The 18,264-nt window shown below is 40.4% G+C and overlaps 1 protein-coding gene across 4 annotated transcripts in view; it reads right to left on the bottom strand.

Annotated features, from left to right (window-relative positions):
• Positions 1–17,595, bottom strand: part of AKNAD1 (AKNA domain containing 1) — a 41,195-nt gene extending 23,600 nt beyond the window's left edge. For 3 of the 4 annotated variants that reach the window (XM_047868722.1, XM_047868724.1, XM_047868725.1), the window contains exons 1-6: positions 17,478–17,595; positions 13,073–14,170; positions 10,908–10,947; positions 10,136–10,284; positions 9,980–10,042; positions 4,703–4,833 (exon numbers count right to left, since the gene is read on the bottom strand). In XM_047868722.1, coding sequence (XP_047724678.1) covers positions 4,703–4,833; positions 9,980–10,042; positions 10,136–10,284; positions 10,908–10,947; positions 13,073–14,062 — 1,373 coding nt within the window. In that variant the 5' untranslated portion in view covers positions 14,063–14,170; positions 17,478–17,595. Of the gene's footprint in view, positions 1–4,702; positions 4,834–9,979; positions 10,043–10,135; positions 10,285–10,907; positions 10,948–13,072; positions 14,171–14,817; positions 14,920–17,477 lie in introns of those variants that run through there. The other variant, XM_047868723.1, reaches the window with a different exon arrangement.
• Between the last annotated feature and the right edge of the window lie 669 nt (positions 17,596–18,264).

Here is an 18,264-nt window from a genome sequence, read left to right as displayed (position 1 = left end):
AAAGATCAGTGGTTGCCAAGGGTTGGGGTGGGGGCAGAGAGATGAATAGGTGGAGTACAGATGATTTTGGGGGCAGTGAAAATTCTCTGATGCTATAAAGATGGATACAAGTCATTATACATTTGTCCAAAACCATAGAATGTACAGTACCAACAGTAAACCATTAATGCAGAAAATGGGCTTTGAACAGTTAGGATCTGTGTAGGTTCATCCGTTGTAATAAATGCACCACTCTGGTGAGGGGTGATAATGGTGATAATGCATGTGTGCAGGCAGAGGTATGTGGGAAATCTCTGTATCTTCCTCTCAATTTTCCTATGAAAAATGCTCTTAAAAATTAAAGTCTTAAAAAATTAAAGTCTTAAAAATTTGATCACTGGAAATTAATAACAAAAAGATAGCAACAACAAGAACAAACAACTAATTGGAAATTTTAACACTCATCTTACTAACTCTTGGGTTAATAGACATTAAGGATACTCTATAAGTGAATAATAAATGCGAAAAAAACATATAAAACCAATGTAATGTAGCTAGCGCAGTACTCTGAGAAAAATTTATAGATGTAGCATGCATTTACAAGGGAGCAAAGTTCAAAATCAATAAACTAAGTATCCAAAACAGGAAAATAGAAAAAAGAACTACCAAATGAACCCCCCAAAAGGAGAAATAAATATAATTTAAAAGAATTTGATTAATAAAATAAAACATTGTCTTTGAAAATATCTATAAAAGAAACCACTGGAAAGTCTGACTGAAAAGCATAAGTAACATTAAGAATGAGAAAGGAAATATGCCAGAAGAAAAATTTTAAATCAAATGGGATTGAACAACTTGATGCCAATACAGCTTAGAATCTAGATGAAATGGACAAGTCTCTATAAAAACATAAATTATTAAAATCTACTCAAAAAGAGGTAGGAAATCTGGAAAAAAACTAATAACCAGAGAAAAATAGAAAAAATAATCAAAAATCCACCAGCCCAAAAGGCACCAAATCCAAGTGGGATTATGGGTGAGTTCTAGTAAGACTTTAACCCTTTTGAAACATAAAAAGAAAAGGGAAAAATTTCCCAATCATTCTATAACTAAACATTAGGATATTTATGAATACATTTTATTATTATATTAATAGAGTTAGGAAATAAACTAAATAGATTTCTAAATCCCATTTGAGTAAACATTAAAACATTAAAAAAACAAATCTAATCCTAGTAAATCAAGAATAGAAGAAAACTTTCTTGATAAACTTATCTACTTGAAACTACAGCAAGAGTCATACTTGAAAAAAATCCCATTACTGTTTGGAATATGAAAAGAATGGTTGCTTTTGCTAGTATTATTTAACATTGTTTTGGAAAACCTAGCAAATAAAATAAATTGATTAAAAAATATGATATATAAGAATCAGGGAAGAAAAGATAAAGTATAAATATTTAGGGGGAAATGGGAGTTGGGGGAACCTGTCATTATTTTCAAATGCTATGATTGTCATACCTAAAAACTAAGACAATCAACAGCTAATCAAAAAACACTATGAACAGAAATACATAAGATAGCCCAGCAGAAGTTAAATATATTGTTTTTCTTTATTTCCTGTATATCAATTACAGAAAACATCTGTTAATAATGCTGAGAAAACCTACCAAATAGGTAGGAATAAAGCTAACAAAACATGCATGAAATCTGCATGAAGAAAACATGCTCCTGGATGGGACTACTCATTGCAAAGATTTCAACTCTTCTCTAATCTGTAAATTCAACACAATTCTGAACAAAATTCGAGTGGCATGTCCCTAAGGAAGTTTGGTGAGCTATTTATAAAGTTTATTAGTAAGAACGGTGTTCAAGAACAGCTAAAGAAAATTTAAAGAAGAAATATGTCAAAATATACACTAGACTATAGTAATTTATTTATTTATTTATTTATTTATTTAATGTTTACTTTCGAGAGAGAAAGAGACAGAGCATGAGTGGAGGAGGGGCAGAGAGAGAGGAGAGAGGGAGACAGAATCTGAAGCAAGCTCCAGGCTCTGAACTGTCAGCCCAGAGCCCAACACAGGGCTCGAACTCACAAAACATGAGATGATGACCTGAGCCAAAGTGGGGCATTCAACCGACAGAGCCACCCAGGCACCCCTAGACTATACTAATTTAAAACTGTGTGGTGAATGTAAAAATAGAAACGCAGATCAATGGGATGGAAGAGAACCAGTCCTATCTATATGTGGAGGGTTTTTTATATGATAAAAGTGGCCTTTTCATCCCGTGGGAAAGGCTGCTGTACTCAGCAAGTGGTGGGACAAAGATCTATGCATGGAAAACTGTTGATAATCAAGTAAAATATAGGAAAATATGCTCTAATCTAGCAGGCAAATGAGAATTAAGCAGAGGACAAGGAGAGGCTGAAAATTTGAAGGAAGTTCTGAAATGGTGGAGATAGACCTGAAGGTAGTGGGAAGAAATGGGCCCAAGGACCAGGCCAGATGGGTTGGAGGTGAGTGAAGGAAGGAAGAGGAGGTGAAAACATGCAGCTCTGGAGATGGAGAAAAGACATTTTTGAGGGATTTTGTGATCTCTTCCGTAAAGCAGAAGACAAGATTGTATGTTGATAATATCAGAGAGAGGGATTGGTGGAGGCAGAACCCCATTTCTTGACTCCTTGACTTCTGGAGTCAGCGTGTGAAATGACTATCAGACTACATTCTGACAAACAAGATGCATGAAATAAAAGAACTATTTTTGCATATTACCTTTTAAAGGCAATAATACGTTTGTTGTGTTTTTTTAACGTTTATTTATTTTGAGAGAAAGAGTGCATGGGAGAGTCAGAGAGAGAGAATCCCAAGCAGGCTCCACCCTGTCAGCACGGGTCTCAAATTCATGAACCACGAGGTCATGACCTGAGCAGAAATCAAGGGGCGCCTGGGTGGCGCAGTCGGTTAAGCGTCCGACTTCAGCCAGGTCACGATCTCGCGGTCAGTGAGTTCGAGCCCCGCATCGGGCTCTGGGCTGATGGCTCAGAGCCTGGAGCCTGTTTCCGATTCTGTGTCTCCCTCTCTCTCTGCCCCTCCCCCGTTCATGCTCTGTCTCTCTCTGTCCCAAAAATAAATAAACGTTGAAAAAAAAGAAATCAAGAGTCGGATGCTTAATTACTTGAGCCACCCAGGTGCCCCAATAAGGTTTTAGTAAGAGTACATAGCAGACTTAAACAAGTAATTAGCCAATGAACTTGCAGAATTCTTTCCCTTGCAGAAAGCCATCTACAATGGCCTTTAGATTCAACACTTAGAAGGTTCTGGACAATTAATTGTATGGGGTTCTGCTCACTGCCACATTATGCCCATGCGAGAACAAGAGGACCAGTGTCAAACGGAGCAGCCTTGCTTGCTCTGAGGTGGTTTTAACCGAGTTTCGGAGAGACTGGGTCCTTCCCTTGCCCCAGTGTTGAAAGCTTTTCCTGTATATGGGACATAATTACAGCTGAAACTTTTTTGATTTATACTGGGTCCAGCACACTGTGGGTGTAACTAGGATATAAATAAGGTGTTGCATAACTTTGGTCTGAATGTGCACAGAGGCCCAACTTTAAAATGACTGCCTAGACAAGTGGGATTCCTCGGAAAATAAATATCCTTACTCTATTAGTTTTTAAATAAATAGTGAAAGTATGTAGAGATCTTTCTTTTCCCAGAAAACAAAATAAGCCTTTGGGCAAAAAAAAATCAATATTAAAACCTCATCCTTGCTGTCTAATTACTCAGTATTGAAATAACAGTAGACAGAGATTTCATTCATTTTGAAAAGGTGAAATTGTACTTTGGAAAAAATACCTCAGGACACTAGTGCCGAAATATAAACCATTAAAGTAATCTGGCATCAAGAAAGATTCCGTGTAAAAATGCAATGAATAGAAAGAGTTGAATTTACAGAGATTAAGTCTCCTAAATGGATTCTTTTAATTCATACCAGGAAATTAAATGGAAACAATCCTAGCCTTGAGTCCTGGAATACATCTTAAAATTGTTTGGATTGGAGAGAGAGGAGCACAGGGCCATAAAAATGGCCAGTTGGAAACTTCAGTGAGTTTGCATCCAAGTTTCTACTGTGAATTAACTCAGAAGTCATTTTGACTTCAAGCTTTAACATTTTCCCTAAATTTATCAGGCTTTGTGGGTTCTTCACCCCCACATTAACCAACCTAGCAATGGTCCTCTCATACCCACTGCCCCTTTGGAATTGTCTGCGGATAGGAAAGAAAAGGGGGGGAAAGGGGAAGGACAGAAGAACCAGGCAGGGGAGACAGAGGAAGAAGTGGGATGAAGGCCAGGACACAAGGAGCTTAGAGAGAAGGCCCTCTGGGGTTAGTGTGTGAGCCTTTCCAGGATTTTCTTACACTGTTCTGGGTCTCAGAACCAGTTATGACACACAACAAAGGGCAGGATTGTAGTACAAAATTGCTCCTCTGGGGGACAATTGTTCATGTGGAGGACTCCATCTGGGTCAGTGCCCAGGAAAGGACTTTATACGTAGCAGGAGTTCCACATTGTTTGTCTCATGCGCTAACACTTGTTCAGTGATGGCACAGTTTTTGCTGACCCTAGGCCAGGGGCTGTGCAAGCATTAAGCCAGCAGCCATATCAGAATCCCACCTGAAGGAGGTTGCCTCTGACCCCTCCACCTCACACAGTTTAAGCCTGACCTTTCTGGATCAAAGTCACCGACAGCTGGGGATTCATGCCTGTGAATTTGCTTCAAAGCCAGATGCTTCTTCTTGTTGTCCCTAAACTCCTGCTCCAGTAGTTCAAGATGTCCCTGCAGTTTCTCCAGGACCTGTAGCAGTAAAGTCACCAGAATCACGCATGAGTGGTTGTTTCCCCCCAAAATACAAGGAGGGTGTACACGATGGTAGTTTCAAAATGAAGCCACCATCCTTCTCCTGGCAATTGTTTTGTTTCAGAGACTGACATCTAAAACAGAGGCAACCCAGGCATCTCCACATTCACAACGCCCTTCTAGCACACAGCTTTTTCAATACGGCGACTTCCGATTTCTTCCCCAGGGCCCACTCAGAGGCCTCTGAACTCCTTAATAGGATATCAATAGTCCTGTGCTATTGCAGAATGGCTTTTAGCTTATAGAGCACTTTCCTGAGCATTATCTTACTTAATCCACACATCAATGTTGTAAATGTTGCAAAGTAGATTTTATTATCTCGATTGTATATGGGAGGAAATTGGAGCTCTAGGAGGTATGTCTGAAGCCACAAGGACCTTAAAAGGGACTGAAGTTAGAGGATCTGAGTTTGAGTCTATGGCACTTGGAGGGATGGGGCATTAGGAAGTTTAGCCAGAGCTTCAAATGGGTCTTCTAGACGTCAACACATGCAGCCTCGTGCAGATTAACACTTACATGGTGTAGGTTAAGGTCTGGTCTTGATGTATAGAGGCTTCAGCACTGCAGCCCCAATAGCTAAATATTCCCTGAGCACTGCCTATACGTGGCCCTGGGCCAAATGTGTGAGAGATACAAAAGTTACATCAGTCTCAGGGATTTTATTCCAGTTGGGAAAAGAAACGGGATTCAAGGACTTTGCCATGGCACTTTGCCATGGCTCAGTGGAAGAAGTGAGACCTACATCAGGCTTGAAGGATGCTCAGGAAGGCCTGGACCAGGCAGTGTCCATGAACATGGAGAGGAAAGGATGGTTGGAGGGACACAACAATAGGGTTACAGGATCAGACACCCCAGGGTTCAAGTTCAGACTCTTTCACCTAATAATTATTATGATTTTAGTCAATTTGAACTCTAAACTTTAGTTTTCTCATCTGAGACAATAATAGCCCTCACCTCATACTGTGAAAATTAAATGAGTTAATGCTAAGTGCCAGGATCATCACCATCATCATTATTAAATCTGATTATTATTCCAAGTTTGGAAATATATTGATCATAGGGCATAAAAAATGGCAAGTGTGGTAGATGTCTTCCATGTTCCCCCCACCCAGATTTGTCCTCCATCTTTCTCCGTGGCCCAGCCAGGAAGCTGACCTTCAGTGGACTGCACCAATAGGCTCCCCTGCCCTGGCATTGGTTTCAGTCAATGGAAAGCAATGACAGAAGAGAGGAAATGAAGATGAGGTAGGGGTCTTTATTTCCCTGATGTCCTCCTGCCTGTATCCCAGTGGATTGGCTGTGTCTCTCTACCAAAAGCAGAGCTTGTCAGCTACTCCTACCATTATAGCTACTCTCCCTAGGCTCCAATATCTGCTCTTCCTCCTTTCTTTCTGCCCCACTGTTCCTTCTATGAGATGCTTTCTGTCCCTTATTGGTTTCCCTTAACCTTACCCACGCTGTTGTAAAATGATGCCTTATTAAACTCCCCTCAGTTGTTCCATCGGAATAAACCATCTAGTTCCTGCCAGGACCCTGCCTGGTACTACTGTAAATCTCACTGACAATGCTCAGGTTTCTAGCTTGGGAGGCGGAAAGAATGTGAACCCCTGACTAAACTGAGGAATTTGGAAAGGCTAACAGATTTGAATGGAGCTGTCACTGTTGGACATGTAGAATTTTCAGCAAGAGTGGGAGAGCCAAGTAAAGATACACACAAACATTTGGAGCTGTAGATGAGAAGGTAGGACCAGGAATTTAGGAATTGGTAGCATGCAGATAGTGAAAACGTAAGAAGGAATTAGGTGTTCAAAGGAAAGACAAAAGAGAGAAAGTCAATTACAAATTATAATTTAAGATCTTGGGATTTAAATTGTATTTTATCTCAGAAGAAGATAGGGCACAGTTTTCTAGCTATAAATGTACCTCATGTAATCCTCATGGCAACTCTGAGATGGGAAGTGCCTAAGATCGTACAGCCAGTATATAGAACTACATTGTCTGTTCCAACATCCAGATGCTTTCCATTCTGTTGTGTTGTTCATGCTGAGAAGGTTAGTGTCGCCCTCTCTGGCCTTCTTCCAATGCTGAATCAAATGGGCCTGGAAATCTCAGGCCAAGGCTGACTCTGTCAGGAATCACCTTGACTCTCATCTCTGCCCTAATACGAATCCCCTAATATCCTCTAGCATCAAGGGGAAACTTCCTGGATTGAGGCCTCAGAAGGCTAGTGCCTTGAACCAGTTCCCTCTGCTTTGCTCAGCCCTTTAAAAATCTATGGGGCGCCTGGGTGGCACAGTCAGTTAAGCGTCTGACTTCAGCCAGGTCACGATCTCACGGTCCGTTGAGTTCGAGCCCCGCGTCAAGCTCTGGGCTGATGGCTCAGAGCCTGGAGCCTGTTTCCGATTCTGTGTCTCCCTCTCTCTCTGCCCCTCCCCCGTTCATGCTCTGTCTCTCTCTGTCCCAAAAATAAATAAACGTTGAAAAAAAAAAATCTGTGTTCTCCCAATTCCTGAAAACCAGACTTTTTAAAAAAAAATTTTTAAATATTTATTTATTATTTTTGGCAGAGTGTGAGCAGGGTAGGGGCAGAGAGAGAGGGAGAGACAGAATCTGAAGCAGGCTCCAGTCTCTCAGCTGTCAGCACAGAGCCCGATGCAGGACTCAAACCCACGAACTGTGAGATCATGACCTGAGTCAAAGTCGGATGCTTAACCAACTGAGCCACCCAGGCACCCCAAAACCAGACTTTTTTGATATCTCCTTTATCATTCACTGCTTCACTCCGGCAATCTGGCTTTTACAGAATCACTTCATTAAATAAAACTGGGCTTGTCAAGGTCCCTCATGATCTCTTGGTTGCCAAATCCAATTCACTTCTTGATTTTTTTTTTCCTGTTATTTGAACATGTGTTGTTGTGGCCCATACCCCCTTCTTTTCTTTTGGCTTTACAGCTCCGCCCCTTGCAGGTCTGCCTTGAGCTTTGAGGTCACTGCTTGTCAGTCTCCTTTGAGGAACCCTCTTTTACCTGCCCCTGTTTGCTGATTCTTTCCTTGGGCTTCTTTACTGCTTACTCTGCAGGTTTGCCTGGGAGTAAACTTCATATACTTCATAGCTTCAACCCACAACTATATCCAGATTTACATTTCTGGCCCAAGCAACTCCTCTGAGGTCCAAATCCATTGCTCTAATTGCCTACTGGATCTTTCCAATTGGATGTCCTACAGGGACCTCAAAATGAACTTGGCACCTTGCCTCCTGCCTGCCTCCCACACCCATTAGGAACTGGATCTTCCATTTTTAGTCCTGGCCTTGGTTGCCCACGCTAGAAATCTGAAACTCATCCAAGCCTCCTCCCTTCCTTTCTTCTCCCCTCTTAATGTGCAACCACTTTGTTAAACTCTTAGATTTGTCCCCCTCTCCATCCTCATTGCTAGTTTTGGTTCAGGCCCTCATAACTTGTTACCTGGAATATGGCTTCCTAGCCAGGCTTTGTCCCTAAGTCTTGCCCCCATGGTGCTCACCATTTCTTGGCTTTCAGTCCTCCAGTGTTGCCCCCTCACTCAACCTCAGGGTGAAATATAATCTTCTTAGTATGGTTTAAAGGTCTTTCATGAATAGTCCTTGTCTTGTCCCTTCCTCTTCACCACATGAACCCTGGATTCCATCTGGCTAATTACAGTACCACACGATTCCTCATCCCATCAGAGTTTTCTGTCCCCTGTGCCATTGTAACTGGTGATTCTTTTTCTTGGACCACTGTTTTGTAACTACCCTGTCAATCTCATACATATTCATCCTACAATGCCAAACTCCGAGGTCAGTCACTTCCAGGGAGCCTTGCAAAGTACCCTCTAACTGTCAAGGGTGAGCTGCTTCTAAGCTGCCATTAGCATTATTTCTCAAGCTTCATGTTGCTTGTCTATTTACCTATCTGTTCCAAGGAGACTAAGCCACTTGAAAAAGAAATTGTTTCTTTATCTCCAAATCTCTAGTGCCTGGTACAGAGTCTTGGACATAGGAAGTATCTGATAAGTATATGTTGAATTAATTAATTAATTAATTAATAAGTTATTTAATTAATACAATAGATGAATGAGAGTGATCAACTGTGTCTCTTAACATTTGAGTCCTCCTTTCCTCTGTCTATACTGTCTGGTTTCTATCGCACAGCCTGCCATTGCTTTGTTCGTGCTCCTTCACATCAGGACTTCTGACCACCTGCCTTGTTGCTGACCCAGTGGCCTGAATGACGTCTTTGACTTTGCACATTTCTGGCTCTAACAATCTCAGCTTTTTGCCCCATTACCATGTTCCACCCCAACTTCCCACAACCCTGGCACTGATGAACTGTGGTTACAATATAAATTAGTGATTTGATTAAATGCAACAACAAGCAAGGATGTGAAAATCACAGATTTTCATCTGAAAAGCATAGTTTTAAGATCAGGTTTGAGTTTTCAAAGTTTTATGTGTTGAGTTGTCAGATATTGGCAAATTTTATAATCTGTATCCCCCAGGACCCACCAACTCTGGATGGACTTGCCCTGTATAACAGCTGGCATGTTATTCTCTTAAGCCTACCATGGTCTCAGATTTATTGTTGGGTGGCCACTGAGAAATAATAGTCATAAGTAATAGACTCCTCTGAGGATGAACGAGGGATAAATACACATAGAAATAGAACTCTAAGTTCATTTAGCTCCTATAACACAAACCCCTGAGCCAGATAATCAAGGAGGTCCTGAACCTCAGCATGTTGAGAGGTCGGGTAGAGGGAAAGGGGAAATAGTATAAATTAAACGTTGACAAAATTTTGTACTAGTTACCAAATATATCAAGCTTGAAATAGATTATTAAAGGTCTTAATTCAATTCAATTAATCATTAATAATTAAGGGTACAACATATGTGAAACACAAGGCTAGGCCTCTGGAGGTCACAGCCCTTAATCTTCAGCAAAACATTTCCACCAGAACATTTCTATGCCCCCCAGTGTAGAGGAAACATGGTGCTATAAAGTCATTCATACTTATGCACATCAAATTCCCTAACAAAGATGTTTAAAACTTGATAAAATTTTTACCAGCTTCTTGTCTTGCAAATGACAAGGAGAGTCCTGTGCTATGCTTTTGGAAAATTCTTGTACCTGTAGTGAAAAAATGCAATATTTCATTAATTGCATGATGTCTTATGTCTGAATTTGGTCACTTCTATTGGTCATAATCTTTTAAAATATTACTTTAGTCTTCAGTTGATCAGTCTGTTCTTTTAACTTCTGGCACATCTGTTTCCCTTCAGTTATCTTTTGAAATATGTAAGAAGAACTTGGGCAAGGGTCTTTCTGAGAGGTTGATGACACCTTAAAGAGACTTGTCTCAGATTCTATTCCTGTATAAGAGAGAATAAGTTTTGGCTTCTGTTCATCTCAACTTCACTGCAGATTTATGAAGTACTAAGAACAGAAGTCTGTGGCAACCATCACCATTTGCTATTAAAAAAAGTTTTCAGGGCGCCTGGCTCAGTCAGTTAAGCATCCAACTTCAGCTCAGGTCATGATCTCACTGTCTGTGAGTTCGAGCCCTGCATTGGGCTCTGTGCTGTCAGTTCAGAGCCTGGAGTCTGCTTCAGATTCTGTGTCTCCCTCTCTCTCTCTGCCTCTCCCCACTCATGCTCTGTCTCTCAAAATATGAATAAACGTTAAAAAAAAAGTTTAAAAAAAGTTTTCAAAATGTACATCTAAATCAGAAGTTTAAAAATGCTAGTGGGGCACCTGGGTAGCTCAGTCAGTTGAGCATCCAACTTTGGCTTAGGTCATGATCTCACAGTTCATGAATTTGAGCCCCACATTGGGTTTGCTGTTGTCAGCCTGTCCGCACAGAGCCTGATTCTGATTTTCTGTTCTCCTCTCTCTGCCCACCCCCCTGAATTTGCGTTCTCCCAAAAATAAATAAATAGTAAAAATAAAATAAAATAAAATAAAATAAAATAAAATAAAATAAAAATGCTGGTACCTGTGAGATTGTCTCGGTGAATATGTATTGTGGGCTCCATCTGCACAATTAAAGGATAAGAAAACATTATTGTTGACACAGATCGGTGACGCCATTATTCAAAATGATCCAAAATGTTGTGGTCATCATGGAGGCAGCCCAGAGTTGTGTCAAGAGCTGGGCTCCCAAAGCCAAGGTTGAATTCCACTCTGACACTTACCTCCCAGGTGACCCAAGGCAATGACTCCATCGCTGTAAACCTCAAATTCCTCAGCAATAAAATAAGGGTAGAAATAGAACCTACCTTCTAGGGTTGTTACAAGGATTAAGTGTTAGATATTACCATATCTGTTACTACTACCATGTTTGATACTATTGTGGGGAACACTGAAACGTTTCTCCTAAAACTGGACCATGAGGTCCATGAGGGCAGGGGCCATTGTTGGTCTTGTCGCCAGCTCTGTCACTGGTACTCTCACTAACACCATGCACACAGTAGCCACATTCTGGAGAAAAATATAAAATAGTATGCATTAAGTTCCAAAATGTATGTCATGATAGTGATTGTTTACTTGCCATAAGCTAACAGGACAGGAGCTTAAATTCCAGAGTGACTCACCTTGAGAGTCTACACATAAAGCTCAGAAACATGCTAGTGTCAGAGAGCTAAATGGTGGTGGTCAAATTAGACTTTGGTTATTATGAATGTCTCAACTGTATGACAGATAGAGAACTGATAGAGTCTAGTTCTCCAACCTCAATTAGCAGGAATAGAGAAAATAAGACACCTGACTTTAGACTTCCATTGCCAGAGAGAGGTGAGCCTAATATCCATTTCTGTTCCTGCTAACCTCAGGGCACTGAGGACTGTGCACCCCTGTGCACCCAGGGGTGGGTGCAAGCAGAATGAGGACCCCTGAGACTTGCCAATGTCAGACATAGAGAAGCATTCCAGTCAAGGCCAAGTGGAGCTGCTAGATTCAGGTATGGGGGGGAGGGGGGGAAGGGGTGGGGTGGGGGTGGGGGAGGGGTTCTGTTCAAGCTCCCCAGAGCATTCAGTTGCTAGAGAAGGGAGTTGAAGCATGAAGGAGTAGAAATGGAAACAGGCATAGAGTGTTCAGTCCAGAGTGCCCTTCATACAAAGCTTCAGGGAAAGATCATACTGTCCTGACAAAGTGCCAGAGAACTGAAATGTTTACTTTGATCATTAATGTGAATTTACCTCACCACCGAATCTTAAATAATCGAGGCCCTGAGCCTCAACGTGTTGGGAGATAGATGGGGAGACGGGGAGATGAGGAAAGGGGAAATAGTATAAATTAACATTAACAAAATTTGGTCTTTGGGAGTTCCTGGCTGCCTCCATCAGTAGAGCCTGCGACTCTTGATCTCAGGGTTGTGAGTTCGAGCCCATGTTGGGTGCGGAGATTACTTAAAAAAAAAAATCCTAATATAAGCATTTAAAAAAATGGTACTAACTAGTTACCAATGTAGCAAGCTTGGATTATGTTATTAAAGATCTTAATTTGATCTGATTTAGCGTTAATAACTAAGGGTGTAATATATAGAAGACACAAGGCCAAGCCCCTAGGGGAATTAGGCAATGGAAAGATGAAGACAAGGTTACTGCCCTCCACAGTACTCAAATCTAGTGGAAGAAACAGATATTTCCAAATTATTATGATCCAAAGCAGGCTGAGATAAATGCTCTGAAAGAAAACTAAACAAAAGAGGACGTGAAGGACTGAATGGGAGTGGGAGTGAGGGTCTGAAAAGTCCTGTGGCCAACAGGGAATTGAAAGAGGCCATGAAAATGACCAGATTTTGAATAGGCATAGGTGGGATGTTCCATGGAGGGCAGGAGCTCAGTGGGTGAGTGGCCAGAGAGCTTGGGGACCAGCCAGGTCACTGAAGATGACTCCTGAGGGATGGGAGCTAAGTTTATAAGGGTAGGATGAAGCAAAAAAAAGCAGGGCAGCGGGGGGACTCAAATTCCAGGTCAAAGAGTTTGGAATTTATACTATTGTGTGTTGTTTGCCCAGCCCCTGATTCTTCTCAGGAAGACACCCACTGAGCTTCTGAGGGGTCAAAGACTAGAAGTCAGTGCCATGCACCTTGCAAAGGCCCACTGATATGGATGGGAAGTTGCCCAGATTATGCATTTCCTGGAGACTACTTTTACTCACCTCTGTCTGTTGTGAAGAATCAGTAGTTTTCCTTTTCTGCTTTTGTTTTTCAATACAATTTGACCTAGATATGCTTTCTAAAATATCTTGCATCATAACTGACTTATCTCTCAGTTTAGGAGAAAGGCTGGCTTCTGTATCTATTATAAGTGGCTTATTAATTATGTTATTTTTAGGGATTTTCACTTTGGGAGCAACCTTAAAGAAATCAGAGAACTGGTAATGAACCTGGTCATGGCCATATTTCAACCAATTGCCTGAAATTGCTTTTTCGGTCTGTTGTTTCTGGGGTGGCTGCCCTTGGAAACTTTTTGGTTTATCACATAGACTCTTGATCTTAGTTAGAAAATTTGAAGTTTCTTGATAGCTGCTCTCTCCAGCAACCACTGGCTCTTCTAAATTAGAGGTGTTTTCTTCTCTCATAGCTCGAGAACAATAGGGCTTATTGCTGCTTTCATCATCCCTTTTGGGGCTGAGAGGGCCTGTGAGTTCCGGGGTTTGTTCTTTTGGCCAAGAATTCTTAGCATAGTGCAAAATAATATTTTTAATAACGGCTTCATCAGAACAGTCAGTATTAGAAATCTCAGGGAAAGTTTCACAATCAATGCCTTGACCTTTTAAGAATTCCTCTTTGGAAAGATGATGGAGTAAAATATCAGAAAGGTTTGACTTTGAAGGGTCTCTATCATTAGCTGGAATATCAAGATTTATGGTGGATTGTTTCTCTTTATCATAGTTTTTGTTAACAACAGTTTCAGTCATTTTATCCCAAGTCTTGGTTATGTCTGCATTTCCACAAATCTCTTTGTATGTGGCCTCTTTTTGAGGATCATCTACTGTTGACATAATTTGATATGAGACATCAAGGATGTCATTTTTTGAGGTAAAATTGTAATTGCTGTATATCTTAATTTGGGAGAAATCGCTACCAAAAAGCAAATGTTCCTGTGGCTTAGGAGTTGTGTCTTCTGAGAAACTGGCTTCCTCCATGTATGTGCAGCCTGACTTCCTTTGTCCTTTGCTGCCTCTTTTTGATGTTCTTAATTGTAACTGTAGATCTTTTGGTTTTCATTGGTTGTCTTCATCGTGTCTCCTAGTCTGTGCAAAACAAGAAGAACGTCATTGTTAATATATTGGAATAATGTATGACACTATGCTTATATTGCTGTCTATACCAGAACAAAATGGATGCTTTTCATTTAGGGAAATTCAGTTATAAATATGAAGGCAGAATGCTCAGCCAAGTGGTATATAAGCAAGGAATTAAAAAAAAAAAAAGGTTGGGAGGAGGTTTTACATGTTTCATTCATTAAATTTTGAGGGAGAATTTGATCTCCAGTTGATGAGCACGTATTTTTCAATCTCTCTTAGGAAATGCTATTTGGAATATATATTCCACAAAGTAAGAACTTAGGGTGAAAGTGAAAGATTACTATTTTAAAGTAGCAGGGCTAGGGGTGCCTGGATGGCTCAGTCAGTTAAGTGACCAACTTCAGCTCAGGTCATGATCTCATGATCATGGATTCGGGAATTCGAGCCCCACAGCTGGCTCTGTGCTAACAGCTCGGAGCCTGGAGCCTGCTTCTGATTCTGTGTCTCCCTCTCTCTCTGTCCCTTCCCCGCTCATGCTCTGTCTCTGTCTCAGAAATAAATAAACATATAAAAAAGAAAAAGAAAAAGAAAAAAAAGAGTCTCTTATGGTTTGCCTCCCTCCCTCTCTGTAAAAAAACCATCCATTTAGATACCTCTTCTCAACTTGCGAACTTGTGGAACAACTCCTTAGAAGCAGTAAGATTTCCTCCAGTTTTAGGTGGAGTAACTGAGGCTCTGACTCAACCAGGGGGCCTGCAGCCACCAGCTACCTCCCTTGACCATATAATGACAGGGTTGGATGAGTGGATCTCTGCGGTTCTCTCCCCTTCTAAATTTTTCTGAGTCTGTGAACTTGTGGTTTATTAGATAACCTGAAAATCTAAAATAATATGTTTGACCAAAAAAAAAAAATGAGCTAAATTGTCCAAGAAAAAAGGAGTACAAACTAAATGTGGTAAGGACATCTACAGAACATTGTTCAAAATCTTAATTTATAGATATATGCCAATGTTAGAGAACTCAAATCAAAAAAATATTTTGTTTAAAGTGAGGGGAGAGGGGAGAGAGAGAGAGAGGGAAGGAGGGGGAAAGAGAGGGAGGGGGAAGAGGGAAGGAGGGAGGGAGAAGAGAAGAAGAAGAGGAGGAAGAAGAGGAAGAGGGGGAGGAGGGAATAGGGAGAGGAGGAGGAGGATGGGAGAAAGAGGAGAAGAATCACTGAAGGATTACTTTGAATTATTTAGTGCCTAATATTTACTGTGAAGTGAGGCATATCTTCATGAACAGAATTAAAGATTACTCCAACCCAAATTGAAGAACAAGGAAAAATGCTTCCCAGGAAAGTCAAGAGCACAGTGGGAAAGCAAGAGTTGAGAGACTTAGATGTGAGTTCCAGCTTCTCTACTCATTAGCTATATGCCTTCAGGCAAGTTACTTAATTTTTCTGAGTCTTAGTTTCCTCTTCTGAAAAATAGGAATAATAATACCTAGTTCACAGGATTGCTAGGAGAACATGAGATAATGCATGTAAATCTCTTGGCATAGTGTTTGGCACAGAATGAGCATTCAGTAATTTGTAGTTTAAAAATGAAAAAGAAGGAGTTCCTGGGTAGTTCAGTCAGTTAAACATCTGACTCTTGATCTCAGCTCAGGTCTTGATCTCAGGGTCGTGAGTTCAAGCCCCATGTTGGGCTCCACACCGGGCATGAAGCCTACTAAGAAAGAAAGAAAGAAAGAAAGAAAGAAAGAAAGAAAGAAAGAAAGAAAAGAAAAGAAAAAACAATACTGAAGAATGCCCAGATATAGAAGGCTAGGTACTCTATTTGTGGGAATATTTAAAGGATCAAGGAAGAAACAGCATATATGAGACATGATCTCTGTAAAAGCTTTAAAACTATTTTAAAAATCTACCTATAAATGAATATATTGTTTGGTAGTGAAAACTATCGCTAAATAAATTTAAACATAATGTGTCTAAGACATCCAAATGGTCAATAGGTACATGAAAAGATGCTCAACATCATTCATCATCAAGGAAATGCAAATCAAAACCACAAAGAGATATCACCTCAAACTAGTTATAATGGCTATCATCAAGAAGACAAGAGATAACAAATATTGGCAAGGATGTGGAGAAGAGAGAACTCTTGTAACACTGTTGGTGGGAATGTAAATCAGCTCATCTACTCTGGAAAACAATACAGAGTTTCTTCAAAAAATTTAAAATAGATCAACTATATGATCCAACAATCCTACTTCTGGGTACATACCTAAAGAAAATGGAAACAGGATATCAGAGAGATATAGGCCCTTCCATGTTTATTGCAGCATTATTCATAGCAGCCAAGACATGGAAACAACCTAAGTGCCCATCAGTGGATGAGTAGATGAAGAAGATAAGAAAGAAGGATGTCCTTCCATTTGCAACAACATGAATGGACCTTGAGCACATTATGCTAAGTGAAATAAGTCAATCAGAAGGACAAGTACTGAATAATACTCCTTGTAGGTGGAATCTAAAAGAGCCAAACTTGTAAAAACAGAAAGTAAAATGGGTGATGGGGGTTGGGGGTTAGGACAGATGTTGTTTTCTGGTGTAAACTTGAAATGAGTGGCAAATAGGCCCTACAGCTCTAATGCACAGCACAGTGAATATAGACAACAGTATAGTATTATAATCATAAAACTTGCTAAGAGACTAGAACTTAATTATTCCAACCACTAAAAAGAAATGATAATTATGTAATGTGATAGAGATGCTAATTATCACTACAATGGCAGTATATATATATATATAAATGTATCAAATTAAATGTGTACACTTTAAAATTACACAATATGAAAAGTCAAATATACTTCAATAAAAAAGTCTGATTTCTGAGGGTAAAAAGAGTATCTTTAAATGCCTACAGAGAAAAGAAAGATGAATTCTAGTTTTGCAAGACTTGTAGTGACCTAGGCTATAGCCCCAAACTCCTCCTCATGCTTTCTTTGTATCTTGAGATGCTCCTTGCTGACCTCTAAGTCTTTCTTGCTAAGGAAGAAAAGATCCTTTATTAACCAGATCCTACTTTCTAAAATATCATCCCACTTAAACTGATAAAATTTAATTTATGCTAAGAAACATAGAAAGAGACCACCAAGATAAGCCAGAAGTTTAAAGAACTTTCTCATTAGACATGGGAAAACAGCTTCTGTTACTATCATTGTTATTGTTGTGTGTGTGTGTGTGTGTGTGTGTGTGTGTAAAATATCAAAATGATTTAGTCTAATTAAAGGACAATCTACATCCTTGGCATTATAATGGGCCCCTTACAGGTAGCTGGAGGGAACTGGAACATCTTCTCACATCAAACCCAGCTCAGTCTTGGAATTCAAAGGCGCATCCAAAGAGTTTCCAGTAAGAACCCAACAGAACCTCTCTATAGACCCAATTTGACTTACTAAGTTCAAGTGAACACATTTGGGGCCAAGACTGCTTATGTAGCTGTACTGACCATTATGTGCTCAGCAATAGCTCATAAATAACCCTGAGCATGAACACTCTGAGCAAATGGCTAGCACATCCCAGGAGCCCAGCCCTGTGAAAACACTTTTAGTCTGGGCCCTGAGCAGGGATGAACAACAAGGTGCTCACCATGCTACACATCTATTCCCTGTGTAGTTTACTTTTTTTATAAAGTCTGAATTTGGTGTTGAAGTGCTGACTTAGGCTCAGTAATTTGACTAGTTTAAGAGAAAAAGGTAACTATGGCTGGGATGACTAGGAATCTGATAGAATCAATTAAGAATGTCTATACAAGGGGGGCACCTGGGTGGCTCAGTTGGTTAAGTGTCTGACTTCAGCTCAGGTCATTATCTCATGGTTCATGAGTTTGAGCCCTGCATTGGCCTCTCTGCTATCGGCACAGAGCCTGCCTTGGATCCTCTGTCCCCCCTCTCTCTCTGCCCTTCCCTTGCATGCATGTGCACATTTGCAGTGTCTCTCTCTTTCTCTCTCAAAAGTAAATAAACATGAAAAAAAAAAAAAAAGAATGTCTATACAAAGGAAAACCAAAACTTCTTACTGGTTAGAGGCCAAAGATGGTCAGAAAATCATTGTT

This window comes from Prionailurus viverrinus, chromosome C1 (assembly GCF_022837055.1).
Source record: "Prionailurus viverrinus isolate Anna chromosome C1, UM_Priviv_1.0, whole genome shotgun sequence".
Classification (NCBI taxonomy): domain Eukaryota; kingdom Metazoa; phylum Chordata; class Mammalia; order Carnivora; family Felidae; genus Prionailurus; species Prionailurus viverrinus.
Note: the sequence above shows the minus strand (reverse complement) of the source record. Positions and strands in the feature narration are given on the sequence as shown.